The sequence below is a fragment of the Scomber scombrus genome, chromosome 5 (genome assembly GCF_963691925.1).
Source record: "Scomber scombrus chromosome 5, fScoSco1.1, whole genome shotgun sequence".
Taxonomy (NCBI): Eukaryota; Metazoa; Chordata; class Actinopteri; order Scombriformes; family Scombridae; genus Scomber; species Scomber scombrus.
The window spans coordinates 14,927,700-14,943,617 of record NC_084974.1 but is presented as its reverse complement, the minus strand read 5'-3'; the positions used below and the strand labels follow the sequence as shown (position 1 = coordinate 14,943,617).

At 38.3% G+C, this 15,918-nt stretch overlaps 1 protein-coding gene across 1 annotated transcript; it reads left to right on the top strand.

Annotated features, from left to right (window-relative positions):
* The first annotated feature begins 1,675 nt into the window (after nt 1–1,675).
* On the top strand, nt 1,676–15,469 carry clptm1 (CLPTM1 regulator of GABA type A receptor forward trafficking). The gene is made up of 14 exons (XM_062419522.1): nt 1,676–1,753; nt 6,166–6,299; nt 8,239–8,362; nt 8,576–8,734; nt 8,887–9,004; nt 9,107–9,192; nt 9,553–9,673; nt 9,831–10,075; nt 11,056–11,149; nt 11,247–11,437; nt 11,634–11,729; nt 11,902–12,037; nt 13,345–13,512; nt 14,934–15,469. Exons 1-14 carry the CDS (start codon nt 1,703–1,705, stop codon nt 15,113–15,115), a joined length of 1,905 nt encoding a protein of 634 aa, XP_062275506.1. The 5' UTR covers nt 1,676–1,702; the 3' UTR covers nt 15,116–15,469.
* Nucleotides 15,470–15,918: the final 449 nt, after the last annotated feature.

Sequence of the window (15,918 nt, the reverse complement as noted above, 5' to 3'; positions counted from 1 at the left end):
TTCCATCTATAGCACAAGCAAAAATGTATGTATGAGATTTACAATGTACCTTTTATAGGTATGTTTTTGACCAAATACCACAATACACCTGTGACCACTGACGGCCAGCAGGTCAACAAGGTAATATTTTGAAACACAAGAAGGCATAGCAAAAACTGATGCTGTTCCTGTAGCTACATGGTAAAACACATCATCTTATGTTCAGTCTGTCAATCATCAGCATGAATGTAAGTGACTCATTTTACAGTCTCCCTCTTCATTATACTGAAAACACTTAGCTGACAGTGTGCATTTCAAATCAATGATATGCCTTATTAATGCTTTATTTTATATTTCTAATCCAAAACCGTTTACTTCAAATTGAATGCTTTCCTGTCCTCTGAAGTTTACAGAAGAAAAAGAAAATGTGTTGTTTGTGGTTTCTTTTCAGTGGATTGTCATCACCACACAAAATACAGTGTTGACCTCCTTTGCTTAAAAAAAACCAACTGTCAATCTCTAAGGTGCTTGTGTTACTATGTGCCAAAGGGTAATACTAAATAATAAAAATGATTTGCCAGTATATTAGCTTATCAGATTGAATTTGTCTGTGCATGTAACACAACATGAATGATATGTTTTTCACTCATTGTTTACTGTATATGTCTGAATTCACAATCTGTTGATATCTGTGGAATGTCAGTATAGTAGTCCAAAAATGTTAAGCTCACGAACTACTTATGGAAGACTTTTTTTTATTCCACATCAAAGTTAGATGAAAACCGCGATTTCTTTATTTTAATTGTATTATTTTTACTGGAAGCGACTTTGACACTGAATTACTCAAAAAGTACACAGTAGAACAGCTGATAGATAGATATGAGCAAGTAGGCTAGTCTAAAAAGTACAGAGTATAAAAATGTTTTGAATTTATGGAAGAAATGGTTCCACATCACATTTAGATGAAAAGGTTGATTTTTGACACTGGATAAAGTAGGCTACACAGTAAAAACAGTTGATAGTATTTGAGCAAGTAGTCTAGAAGTACTGAGTCCAAAAATGTTTAGTTCAACACATCAGGTTCACAAAAGGGTGCAACTTTGCTTTGAGAAGTGGGACACACACAAAACAATGGGTCTGGGGGTTCCTCCGCCATACAAATGTTTTCAATTTGAATCCCATTTCCTGTATTTTATACATACATTTAGGGACTATGGTGATACAAAATCCAGGAAATAATGAAGTTGGTCATTATGATATATTGTGCCAGAAAGTATACACTACCTAGACTCGTAAAATCTGGACTGGAGGCTAAAGTCTCTTTAAAACAGTTTCAGAATTGTGAAAGCTTTGTTCTATTTGTGAAAATGCAATGAAGGCAGATTTCACTGTTTGTTTGTTTTTTCATATAGACCACTTTAGACTATGCAGGAATAGATGAAAAAATAGTATAGATGACGCCATACAGTTAAAAAATAAAAATAAACAAATTGGATAGTAGTGCTGAACTGAGACTTTTTTCTGCTCCAAGCACCCGTAGCACCTTTACCGTAACTACACGAAACAGCTCACTTGACCGCAGTGTTAATTTATACATGTGATAGAGGTGCAAGTTTTATTATCACATCCACACGTCACTCCAGTGACGCCACAGCTGACCTCTCGCGAGACGACGCACAGTTTCCCAGCCACCAGTGTGTGAGTGTGACAGAGACGAGGAAAGATGGCGACGCAGGAGAGCGAAGCTGCTAAAGCTACCGCGAGCAACGGCGAGGTAAAATGAATGACACTTTTATCACCGTGTTTGATTCTCGTTTCTAAGGCTTCAGGGGGAAAAAGTGTGTTTGTTTGAGCGGTGAGCGTGTGGGGCCGTTGACGTTTAAACGTGTTACCGTTCATTACACGAGTGCCCGAGTGACGTTGTCAGTGCCGGTTGGTTTTTTAAACGACCCTCTGCTGCCGTTAACGACGTTCTGAGAAACCATGACTACCACCGAGCAGAGGAGCGGCGTTAACGGTTAAATTTCCCCGGGAGACGCGCAGTAATGTGACCGGTGGTGAGGTAATGAGTTGACGGAGAGTGTGGTGGTGAGAGCCGGCTGAGTGCTGCAGTGTGTCTGGTAGCTCTCACAAGGCCTGAACCCGAACAACGCAGCTGGGGCTTCATTAACCAGGCCAGTCTGAAGCAAGCAGCCCTCACACATTCATTATTACTGTGTGGTCAATCTTTACACTTGTCTTTTCTTCTGTCCAGCTTCAACACTTATATTTTAACACTCAAATGTATTACAGAAATATACAATCTGGCAGCTGTTCCGTGGTACAAATGACACATCAAGTTATAGATGAAGCAGGTTTAGCAAAACGTCCAATTTGGCTAATAATGTAAATGTCTCATTTTAATCGCTTAAAAATATATTTATTAAAGGGATATTACTGTTTCTTTCCGAGTGACCCATGTTAGTCAGTTTACCAGAGGTCAAAGTGAATCATCAATCTCTAGAGACAAGCTACTGGTCTTTCTTTTCAGTCTGATATGAAAATCAAGGACATTATGAAGCTGTAAATGGCAAATATTTGGTATTTTTACTCAATTAATGACCAAGATGATTAACCAGCCATTTCAATCACTGGATTTATTATTAAAGAACTTGCTGTTCTTTTTCTTTTTTGGTTTGGCTCCTTTAGTTTCCTTTAAAGCAGTGCTAGGCAGATAACGCCTTTGGGCAAAAGTATTTGACCACCTGATTAAAAACTGAAGATTTAGACTTTCACAGTTTACAGAATCCTCCTTTTTTTTGTAAATCTACTCTAGATAACAAAATAAACACAAGGCTCCTATAAATCTTAGTTTTTATACTGTAATCATTAAAATCAGAGTTGCACCATACTATTAAAAAATACATGGTGTTGAAGTTAAGGCTAAAAACCTACCAGATATTTAACATTGTTGTTGATGTTTAACATTTTAATCCTAACAGTGTTTTAATTCGGTATTTTAACCCATAACACATTTTTTTCTTCACTAACACAAGTCATTGACAGTCTAAACAGAAATGGTCTGTTGATGCCATCCCCCCCTCCCCTCTCTTGCATACAATCCGTTACAGTGTTATAAATCCATTTTATTCTTAAATAAATTAATTGGGGAAATGTTGAGGGTCAGACAACAATATAACAAAATTTAGATACCACTCCCTGAGCCATAGGAACGTTAAAGACAATTAAAAACAATTTAAGACATACATAAAACATTGATAAAACATTGATAACCTATAAGAGCAATAAAGTGCAATATGCAATACAAAACTAATTGCTGCATGCTTTATAGTCTCAGGGTGTAGGGTACTTTTGGTCTCATGTATTATCATTACATTTGAGTCACAGAGATATCCACCTGGTTTCCTGAAAGATAAGTCCCGAAAAGACCTTCAAGGTTTTCTATAGCAGCACCTATTTTTAGGTTTCCACTGAAGAGTCATCTAAACATCTGGACAAATAATATTTTTATTTGCAAATTTTTTTATCATGCAGCAGCCGACAGAATACTTTTGTTATTCAGAAAGTCTTTGAGGAGGAAGGAAACACCTTCATGACAGCGGTTCAATGTTGTGAAAGAATTTGGTAGGTTTTGTGGGAGGCGGAGGTGGGAGATTTATCCTCCAAGTAAAATGGGCGTTCAGCTCAGTGATTCAAGTGTAACAATAATACACGGGCGGTAGAAACTAGGGCAAGTGTACTGCATGTATTAGTGTATCTTTGTTTAAAATAAAATTTGCTCTGTCAGGATAAATGTGCTATTTCAGAGGAGACGGTTATGTTGGTCCTGAGGCTCACTGGGCGACGGTGAATAATTTCAGAGACGTTTCTGTGGTAGTAGTCCAGGGAAATCACTGAATGGGTAACAGCCTGTGTACAGGTGTGTCTTCTGAGTTTAGTGTGAACAAATAAACTTATAGTCTATCTTTATTTAAGCAGAGAGCCACAGATATCCTTTTTTATGTGCCTAATGTTGCATCGCTTTCTTTTATAACCTCATTTATAAGCCTATTATTGCATTGTTTTCCTCCAGCTGAGGAAGATATTATCACAGTGTTATAAACATTACAAGAACAATCTCCACTCCTCTGTGAACAAGTGACTCACCTGACCTCTCCCCCCCTTCCTGTAACAATCAGGAGGTGTAAAGCATTTACCCTGCACCCCTGAATAGGTAGTTAATTGTTAATCCGTGTTCAAGGTGTGTAAATGTATTATCTTGTGCTAAAATAGATAACGTCGATCCCTCCAGGAGACGGGAGATCCATGTCTGTCTCATAATAGAAGTGCTTCTATTTTAACACAACCGGACGTGGCAGTGACGATGAAAAGCACCTATTTTTGAGCCACTTCTCGGCCTTGAAATGTTCTGTTTAGTGACTTACCCCCACCCCCCTACCCCCTAAAAAACCTTGATCATTTCATTGCTTGTTCATTCTCTGATGAATTATAATAACCTGTTAAACACAAAGCTTTTTCTTCACCCTCAAGTGGTAATTGTTTGTAAACCTCCCGTCTGTGTCCGTTGTGTTGAAGACAACGGGGGGAGATTAGATGTTGAGATAGTGAACGAGTCTCATGACTTGGCGTGTGCTTGTCCATTGTGTCACTTGAATAGATCGTGGCCTTGCTAGGAGGGTGGAGGGTTGGGGGGTGGGGTGAGGGGGGGTAACATGGACACGCTGGAGCTTGGAGGGGTGAAATCACATTAAAGAGCAAAGATTAAAGATGCAGGCTGATGCTCACGTGCGTATGACTTTAAAGTTATTAAACCATGCTTCAGAGGTTTTATTGGGCTTTAGATTACAGTCGCTTAACAAGCCTGTCAATATCAGTTTTGACAGATTGATTAATTTTGGTAATATCGTCTGCGTAAAAATGAAACCTAGCCGCCCCTCGTGGTTTTTATGTATTTCTCAGATTGTACCACATTAGTCATGTTCAGATGTAATTTGTAATAATTGGAGGGCTGCAACAAACAATGTTGTTTTCATTATTGATTAATCTAATTTTTTTTATTGAAATGTCAGAATATAATAAAATATGCCCAGGAGGTTTTCCAGACCTCCGAGTGACGTCTTTGCGCTGCATTTACACCCAAATATATAACATTAACAATTATATGAAACAGAAAAAACAGCAAATCCTGGAACAACAGAAGATTTTGCATGTTTTCTTGAGACAGGATTTAAAGGATTAATTGATTATTTAAACATTTGCTATGTGTTTTCAAACATTAAATTGTAAGTATCCAACTATAACGCTATGAAAACAATTTGTGGGTATTCTATCACCTCAGTAAATCATGGAGGGATTTGCTCGTGTGTTGAATGGAAAAAAAAGTCAAAGCTCAAGTAACACTTGTAGTGAAGGAGACCTTTATTAATAGGCAGACGCGTTTCGGCTTACGGCCTTCATCAGGGTCCTCAGAAAGTGAAAGAAGTGCTTGAAATAAAGGCTTAATTAATCAATTATGTGTGATCAGCATGTAATAAAAATCTGGGTTGAATTGTATTTTTGTCACCTCAAATCACCTCATTTGTCACTTCACTTCAATTCATTAAAATCTACTGTATACTATTCTTTATTCGGATCCCCGTTAGCTTTCACAAGGTGTTTGCTGGTTTTCTGACAACAACAGCAACAATAATGTTTAAACAAACAGCAATTTAAAATCAAATTGAGCAATATTAGTCAAATATAAAGATCAGAAAATAAGTGAAATAACTCTGAAAAGGCAGGAAATACAAACTTAGAATAAAAGAAGACACAATGATCTATACAGAAACAAAAAGAAGATTAAAAAAATTATAAAAATGTTCTAAAACTCCAATAAGTAAAAGTAACATTTTTTTTCGACACATTTCATGTTTGTATGGACCAGAAGCGTTATAGATAAAGCTGTTCTCTTCATACGTGCGGTCACTCTGTACTGTGATGTACAAATTGCAGACTGCATTATATCAACCACTCACTGTAAAGTACTTCTGACTCCCGAGTTCTTGAGTGGTTTTTCTGTCTCTGCTGTTGAACTTGTTGCTCGATGTCATGCTTCATCACATGTTGCATTTTACATCAGAAGACATCGTCACAGTGACCCTCCTCCACTGAACGTGTATGTGTGTGTGTGTGTATTCTTGGTTTTAGGTGAGCAGTAATGGAAGTGCTGCGACAACAGATGACCAAGCAGTGCAGACGGCCGAAAACGCACAGGACCCCCAACAGCAGCAGCAGCAACAAGCACCGAACGCATGGCAGGTCATTAAAGGAGTCCTCTTCAGGTGCCTGTTTACATTTTGTCTTTTTATAGCAGACTCGTACTTAAAAGCGTTGTCTGATAATAAGATTATCATAATTTACAAAAATACACAATGTGGTCTGTTATGGTGGCATCACATTTAATATGAAAGTAGTGCAATTTTAATAATTTTAACACATTTTGTCCTGATTTTATTGCAGCTAAAAATTAACTTCAGCCTCAATCTGTTCCACGGAGTGTTTCTGTGTTTCTCCATCTGCTACTTTACCCAAATTTGGCTTTTTATAAAAATCTATTTCTTCTTTTTTTTCCTGTGCACATTGCTGCATAAACAAGCCAGACAAATTGTTATTGATGGATTTCCATTTCTGCTTTGGTACAGTCACAAGTGGAAAATGTGTTCTCGCTTTGGGGCGTTGACAAGCGACAAATCTTTTCATAATTGTACTCTACTCGTTCAGTATGTCGTCCACTGTGTTTCATTGTGTGCTGCTTTTAAATATCAAGAATAAAAACTGTATGTTGGCGGATGTCAGCTGTTACATGTGGCTTTCAAGCGTAACGTCCCTATTACCAATGGCTGCAATGTTTAAAAAGGGTGACGGGAGATTATGAATGCAGTGACAACAAATTTTATTACTCATCAGCCATTTCAAATAAAACCCTAATAAAAATGACAGCACAACTCTCAATATATTCCTGAACTGCAGCACTTAGTGTAACTGGTTCTGGGGTCGGTCCAGGAACAAATGTGGGCTGCAGTTTAAAAAATATTCTTGAGGAAACAATGTCACATTTACAACACCCGAGCTCAGACACAGGCGCTTACAAGAAGCATCTGATTCTGAAGACAGGTTTATTTCTATTCTCTATAATAATGATAATAACCTTTTTTTAAATTTGTGTAGCACCTTTCTAAACACGGTTACAAAGTGTTTATACAGATAAAATACAAAAAACATCAGATACATTATAACAAAGTAATGCAAACAAAATAAGAGGAAACAAGCCAGCAAGAGGCATAAAAGACGGGAATTATAAAAGTGTAAAATAGGTGCACTAAGCTGCTGCCTCATGATGAAATCAACCCTTTTGTGAAATTAGGTTTTAGAAGAGATTTAAAATTGGTTTCTGAGCCAGCGATCCTCAGACGGGCTGTTCCAGAGTCTGAGGGCCTTGACAGTAAAGATCCTGTCACCTATCTAGACCTAGAAACAGCCAAATCAGAAGACCTCAAAGTCTGGGCAGAAATTGATTAAGTAAAGAGATTTAAGAATGAATTTGGTTATATGGTACCACAAGGTCGAGCAGACAGCATTAGGAAGTAGTTTTTCCTTTACAGGACAGAGTTTTAGGTTAAAAGAGAGAAAAAAGTTAACCTGTTTTACATCAGACTGAAGAATTACAAAACATGATCTTGTTTAAAGTGAGTGTCTTCAGTTTTTATGATTTTGTTTTCTTCATATTGCACTGAAAAACATGCAAATGCAGGTTAGATGTTAGACAGATAAGAAGTATCAGTTCTTTATATTTTCCTAAATATTTCATAATATTTTCACTCCTGGCCACACAGTACTCCACATTGTTCTTTCAGTTCATGTTTGTCCGTCTTGACCCATGACTGATTTATGATGCAAGAAAAGGCGCCTTCTTAAAGTCAGACTAAAATGCAGCCCGACTGGTTACAGTTTAATCAGATTAGCCTTCTTGTGCTTTCACCCACTTGTGGCAGCTGCTCTGATCTCAAGAGAAAATGTGAAACACTTTTTGAACCTTTTTTTATGCAAATTTACCCGACATTTGTTCATTCATTTACAGATACATTTAAATATTAATCCACCCCCACCCCACCCCCCGGTCCTGTCCTCTCTTTTTCTTTTCTTTCCTTCTTGTTTTTTTCTTCACATATCTTTGACTTTGATTCCTTATTTACTAAACTTTTTTCACACGTGTTCCTCCAGAATCTTCATAATCTGGGCGATCAGTAGTTGGTTCCGTCGTGGTCCGTCCACTCCTGACCCCAACACGCCAGCCGGGGCACCCAGAGTACCCAGCAGGAACCTCTTCCCCAAGGACACCCTCATGGTACGACTCCTGTCCCCCTTTATAAACACTCAGTCCTTTATCTGCATGGCCAGCTGTATTTTTTTTAATTGAATTGAAGCAGCTAATTCTTGAACAAACCTCTGAAGTATTTTAGTTATCTCTCCCTGTCACACCAGTTCACTCGGTCGCTCACTCGTTTTCCCCTGTGTCTGTAATAACATAAACACCTTTATTTTCTCACCATGCCTGCAGGACCTGTACGTGTACATCTCCCAGGACGAAGTGTTCTCCGACTTCAACAACACAGATTCCCTGTTCTGGTTTCACAGGGACCTGGTCTACGGAGACTGGAACACGGGGGAGAGTGCTGATGGCTGCTACGAACAGTATAAAGAGATGGACATCCCAGAGGTGAGAATGAACGGAAGGGGGAGGGTGAGGAGGAACAGCTGCTGGTGTAGGGAACGAGGCAGACAATGTGGATACAGTTAATACTGAACTTGATGTGAAAGACTATTTATGTATTTTTTTTGATCTTTCTCTTCCTGTTTTGGTGTTTATAGAGCATGCAGCAGAACGGTTCCCTTTACATACACGTCTACTTCACTAAAAGTGGATTCCACCCAGACCCCAAACGCAAGGGGCAGTATCGCAGACTGGCAACAGTTCATTCAACACGAAGTAAGCACATGTGGTCTGAATTAACTTTCAACACAACAATAACACTGTAATAACTTCTATGATCATTACAAAGTGTTAAATTCGATCTGTTTGCTCTTTCAGTGCTGAATAAATTCAAGCGCAGAAAGTTCATGAAGACCAAGAATCTGCTCACAGGAGAGACAGAAGCAGATCCTGAGATCATCAAGGTGATTTTTTTTTAATTTTTTATTCTTTATTTTATTTTATTATTATTTAGCAATAAGTTGATCAGTGATTTGCAGGAGGAGGATTTTCCACATAGCCTGACAGTTTTGCCATCATACATTTGATCAGAGTGAGGACTTCGAGTAATTACTTTGAATATATGATAACATAGATGAAAAAAATCCTATAGCTACTTGAAGTAATTCTGCACAGAGTCCATAATCAAGGAACCAAAAATCAATCATCAGGTTAAATCATATTTGATAACATTCGGGTTTAACTTCAATAAAAACGGAAGTTGTTACAGCAGCACATACATCACTTAGTTTCACTGACACGTGTAATCAAATGTCTCCTCACAGCGGGCAGAGAGCCACGGTCCAGTGGAGATCATCTCTCATTGGCATCCCAACATCACTATCAACATGGTGGACGACCACACCGCCTGGGTCAAAGGCTCCGTCCCTCCTCCGCTAGACCAGCGTAAGTTCCTCCACTCACATCATCGCTTTTAGTTTGTAATGCTGTAAATTTTAAAACTTCAACAAATGTAAACGTTCAAATAATGGATCTTGTTTCAAGTTCTTCATGTGTCAAACCATCTTTGACGTTTCCTCTCTTCTGCTCTGTCTACCTCTAGATGTGAAGTTTGATGCAGTAAGTGGAGACTACTACCCCATTGTATACTTCAATGACTACTGGAACCTTCAGAAGGACTACTATCCCATCAACGAGACCCTGACAAATCTGCCGTTGCGCCTCACTTACTGCCCGCTGTCGCTATGGCGCTGGCAGCTGTACGCTGCACAGAACGCTCGCTCACCGTGGAACTTCCTGCCTGAGGACACGTACGAGCAGTCTGATGAAGATCAAGATTCAGTCAAGGTAAGATGTCAAAGGTCACAGAGAATTAAAAAAAATGTGAGTATATTCAGGTCCAGACCCAAGTTTTCTCCCTCTTAGTTGAGTTGCAATAATAACGGCTCTTGTTTAGACGTTAGAGCTAATTAATCGATTAGGTGACTGAAAAATGATTGATTGGCAGCTATTTTGATAACTGATTGTTATGAAGTTATTTGTACAGTAAAAAAAAAAGCACAAACAATTTCTTATTAAATCTTATCAGATGTGAATGTTGCTGCTTTTCCTTCATTTAACGGTGTAGTTAATTAGTTAATTGCCTAGAGCCCAAACTTGGGACTTTTTTCTGGTGTTATATAGACCAAATGATAATTAATAATTCATTATTTTGATGAATGATTAATAGAGACACAAATTCTCAGATTAAACGATTACGAAAACAATCATTTGTTGCAGCCTTAATTTGTATTTAATGTTGTTGAGAAAGTGATACAGCATCTGTATTAATATCTGTTTGCTGATTTTATTGAATGTAGGAAAAAATCACGTTTACATAGAAACTTGCTTTTTAAATTGAATCTTCACCTTTTTGACAAAACAATGTCATCATTAGGTGTACTTACTCAGCTTTCACTCACATCTCATGGCCTTCCTCATAAAATAATTTTTATTTGAAAAGTTATTTGAGTTACTGTGATGAAGGTGTGTTTGTACAAAAGCCATTTAGTTTTGAACTGCTTTGCTTTCCCGCACTCATATTCTGTGAAAGAATATAAATGTTATTACATCTCAGCTGTCAATAAACTTCTGTAAAAGCACTTCATAGTGCAGTAAAAAACATGTAGTATACAGTTAATAATTATGTTAATTAAATCATGTATAGTGAGTTAGTGCGTTACTTATATATGTAAACAGCTGGTGTCACCTGTGGACTTTCTGATGAATTATTAGATAACCTCTTAGTGTTACCTCTGTACTGAAGTTAAACACTTGTCTTTGTGTAGGTGGCCCTTCTGGAAACTAACCCCTACCTCCTCGGACTCACCATTGTTGTCTCCATTGTGCACAGCATCTTTGAGTTTCTTGCCTTCAAGAATGGTAAGGTCACAACAGCTGGTCTGTGTTCAACACACAAATTGTTCCTCTGGTATCTTTTAATGCCTTCAGCTTCACCTCACCTCCCTCCCCTCCTCAGATATCCAATTTTGGAACAGCCGGCAGTCTTTGGAAGGCCTCTCCGTGCGCTCCATTATTTTTGGAGTGTTTCAATCACTGGTGGTGCTACTGTACATACTCGACAATGAGACCAACTTCGTGGTGCAGGTCAGCGTCTTCATTGGCCTTCTTATTGACCTGTGGAAAATCACCAAGGTCATGGATGTCAAAGTAAGTCACAACAACTTTCTTTTTTTCATGTATAACAATATTTAACAGTATTTAATTTTCTGCAGCATAATCAAATAAAGTCTTAAAAAATGTTTCTTTTTAAGCTGGAGGCCATGTGTCCTTCGTGCATGTGTGTGTCTTCTTATCTTGTTTCCACCGTATTCAAGAAACCATCAATTTCTATTTCTTTCTCTAGTTGGACAGAGAGAACAAAATCGCAGGAGTAATCCCAAGATTGGTATTCAAAGACAAGTCAACATATGTCCAGTCTTCAACCAAAATCTATGACGATGTAAGTCAAACAGCTGCGGCTGTCTATGTGTTTCCAAAATACATATTTCTGTCGAAATGAATAGAATTTCATCAACATAGTTTATAAAAGCAGACCAAAATGGAATATCTAAAATGTATTCTTGTGATATCTGATAATGAGTTAACTGTGACTTCCTTTTCTCTGTGCACAGATGGCCTTCAAGTACCTGTCGTGGCTGCTCTACCCTCTGTTTGGCTGCTACGCGGTCTACAGTTTATTGTATGTAGAGCACAAAGGCTGGTACTCATGGGTACTCAGCATGCTCTATGGCTTCTTGTTAACCTTCGGTAAGTTTGTCTGAAGTGGTCATTTACTCCCTTGTGTGTACTTGTTGTTTGTTTTCTGTTGACCGGGACAGTTTTTAGTCAGGTGTTGAAAACTTATGCTGATGTCTCAGAAACAGGTGGAGAAATATTCAGATCCTTAATTTAAGTAAAAGTACCAATATGGCAATGTAAAAGATATTCCATTAAAAGTAATAGTTCTGGATGAAAAAACTGAATAAGGAGTAGCAGTAAAATGCAGTTAAAGTATTTATATAAAAGTAGTGGTTTGTTCCCTCTGACTGATATATTATTATATCTGACATCATTATATTATTAATAGTGAAGCATCAGTGTTAGGGCAGCATGTTACTGTTGTAGCTGTTGGAGTCGGAGCTAGTTTACACTACTTTATATACAATTAGCAAGTTTAGTCTAGTTGTTCCCAACCTAGGGGTCGGGCCCCTCCAAAGGGTCACCAGATAAATCTGAGGGGTCATGAGATGATTAATGGGAGAGGAGAGAAGAAAAAACAGCCAACAGTTTTTGGACTTTTTTACTGAAATGAAACCATGTGAAAAGTTTAGAGGAAAAAATCACTATTTGGTGGAGCTTTTAACAACTCATAGACATCTGAAATGTGACCCAACTGCACACTGCTTTTTGTAAGATGTTAAAAGCCAAAAAAATTGTAAACCACTGGTTTTATCTTTACCAATGTGTTGTATTTTAAAAGCTTGTTATCTTATCTATTATGTCAAATCTTCATCTGAAAAGTAACCAAAGCTGTCAAATAAACATAGTGGATTAAAAGTACAATATTTCCCTCTGAAATGTAGTGAAGTGGAAGTATAAAGTAGCACTTGAGTAAGTAGAGAAGTTGAGTACTTGAGAAAGGTAGATTTTCCACCACTGCAAACAGGGCTTCATATATTGTTAAAAAATGTTCTGACACTTCTTTTGTTGTATACTCATTATTAGCCTTTTTTCTATTCCTGTTGTGTTAATTTTCATTTCTGTGTCATCTCCGTTGACACATTTTTGTTCAGCAGGATGTGTCCCTGTTTATGCAAATCTATTTTTCAAAGACCAGAGATATTATCATCTTTCTTAATTACTCTGTCTCCAGTGAACACACACAGCTAATGTCTCCATACTTGCATCATGGTTACATATTCAATTCCCAGTAGTCTCTGCTAATGCGTGGCATATAAATAGACTTTTTATAAGGGCGCACTCAGTTATGTTGTCGGCTGTCTAATTTAATGCCTGTGGTGTAAAATTGTTTAAAGGATCTAACTGGTGTCTTTTTTTTTCTCTTTCTGTTACAGGTTTCATTACAATGACGCCGCAGCTATTCATCAACTACAAAATGAAGTCTGTGGCCCACCTCCCATGGAGGATGCTCACCTACAAGGCTCTCAATACCTTTATTGATGACCTGTTTGCCTTTGTCATCAAGATGCCCATGATGTACAGGATAGGATGCCTCAGAGATGGTAGGTGTTTCCCAATGTAGACGTTGACAGTTTGTGTGTTTTTTTTTTAAAATTACTTTACCAGGATCAGGAGACATAAGTGAATCACTTAAAACAACCAGTGGAAGTCAAATCTTTTCACTTCCTCCAGCATCATTCAAGAGGAGCCATTTTGAGTGTATCTACATGAATATGAGCGCAGGTGTGCGGTGTTTTATTGGAGGTGGTTTCAAATTTGACTCATTGCTCAGCATGGAGGCAGTTAAACCAGACAGATTTGTTGTTTCTAGAGAAAGTCGACTTTAAAACACAGACATCAGAGGAAATCACTGTCAGTCACAGCCCAACGTGTGTTACTCCCTGTAACCACAGAGCAACTGACAGATCAACATCACTGTTTCATGTTTTATGTTAATTCACTTCCCATTATATTTAATCTCTAACTCCACCTAGTGTCAGCTCACTGCATCTTACCCATCCCAAGTTTATTAATGGGTTACTGTTTCAATATAATTGAGTCATTATGTCCATCATACTATATTTAACCAATCTACAGAAGTCACAGTTATTACTCTACTTTAGCCCGGGTTGTTTGTTAAACAGGACCATCTGAGAAGACGGATAGAAACTGTTGCCACTGGCTGGCACTTTCAAAAAATATTTGACATGTGATTGGACAAATCATTAATCACCATCTCACCTTGCGAGGGAGCGGATTGGTGGTTCGGAAACAAGTGCGCAACTTGAAGCCGAACAAGATGGATTCTCTTGTGATCTTGCGAATCCATCTGCCTTATAAATGTGTTGTTTGTCTCACTGGTCAGTGAAGGTCACAGTCTTTGTTTCTTTGTGATATGTTTACTGATAAGTAACCGTTTCCCTCACAAAGACTATTTACAACAGGTAAATGACATTTTTATTTCATCGTGGGAACTGTTTAAAAAATCGAATTAATTCATAGGTTGGTGATGTCATTATCGTAGTGTGTCAGTATGTTTACATATTCAGAAAAAAAAAACAGCTCACTGAGGGAAATCAGGTCATACAGGTAAATTTATAATGTGTCATCTGGTGACTGTAAAATCTGCACTCTTGACTTTTTATTCTTGTTTGACGTGTTTTGAAGTGATAAATATCTGCTCTTCCCGTTTTTCCATCTGGGAGTGAGAACAGTTTCCTTCCAGGTTTCTCTCTCCCGGATTACAGAAACCAGGTTTCTTGTGTAAATAAAGACGTTAAATAAAAAAGTGATAATTTATGACAGTAACAGTTTGAAGTGTATGTTAAAACACTAATGTTTTTACATCCTGTGATTAAAGTGTAGCTTGAATTCAATGAATACAAAGTAAGCTGGTACTTAATTGTTTGCAGCCATTTATTTAAAAAGGCATTTGAATTTAACTTGTTTCTTATCGGAGTACTGTCTGTGTCTTCTCGTGCAGATGTCGTGTTCTTCATCTACCTTTACCAGCGCTGGATCTATCGGGTCGACCCCAACAGGGTCAACGAGTTTGGCACCAGCGGAGTAGACCACAGCCCGGACAACACACAAGCAGGCGATGCCGCTCCTGCCGCGGCCGCAGCCATCACAGACAAACCAGAGGGGGAGAAGAAGAACGATTAAGCTAGACCACGCCCTGATCTGCCTCCTTGGCTCTCACTGCCGGGGCGAGGAGGACTTGTGGAAATTAGGCAGGGAGGGTAGTTGTTGATTAGCCGTCATGGACGCCGCTACAAAAAAAAAAAAAGATGCAGTTCAACTGTTCCCTCTGATTTCTGTGTGGATCCACAAGGAATCGTATTCAGTGTAGACTTGGTAAATTCTTCTTTCTGTTCCCGCCCATCCCGCCCTCTCGTTTTGCAGTTCAAGTGAAGTAAAACAAAACGTGATGTACTGTATTCTGTATGATTTCCAGAGGGTAACAATTTCTTGGAGTAGAGGTCGGGAGGGGAACGGGTTGCAATTATCCAACTTTTTTTAATATATATATATATACAGGGAAGAAAGAGGCCAAGTGCAACTTTTGTTCTTTGTGTAGATTCCTTGTGAATTTTTCTTTTCATTCCATGTGAGCACCGTGTCTCAGATTGCCTGTAAACTGGTGAGTAGTGCTGGAGGAAAACTGGAAAGGTCCTGAGCCATGATGGGGGGGTGTTGAGAAGGGGAGACGAGATGGATGAACCCTGCAGGGCACTACCCACAAAAACAGTGACTACTACTACTACCACCCTCAATTTTAAACAAATGGTTAATGTTCTGAAGTTGAACAGAAAAAAATAACAGCCTTGTTGGTATTAATATAAATATATTAATATTGTCAATGACTTAATTTTTGTTTTTCAGTCACCGAAGCATTTTTTTTGTATGTCCTCAAACTGTACAGAATCTCAGCTTGTCATGTTAATAATACCGATGTCAAAACTGTC

Coding starts and splice junctions, on each gene's coding strand:
- clptm1 (XM_062419522.1), top strand. CDS start 1,703: ATGGCGACGCAGGAGAGCGAAGCTGCTAAAGCTACCGCGAGCAACGGC. Junction 9,674..9,830: donor CCCTCCTCCGCTAGACCAGC/GTAAGTTCCTCC, acceptor GTCTACCTCTAG/ATGTGAAGTTTGATGCAGTA. Junction 13,513..14,933: donor GATAGGATGCCTCAGAGATG/GTAGGTGTTTCC, acceptor CTTCTCGTGCAG/ATGTCGTGTTCTTCATCTAC.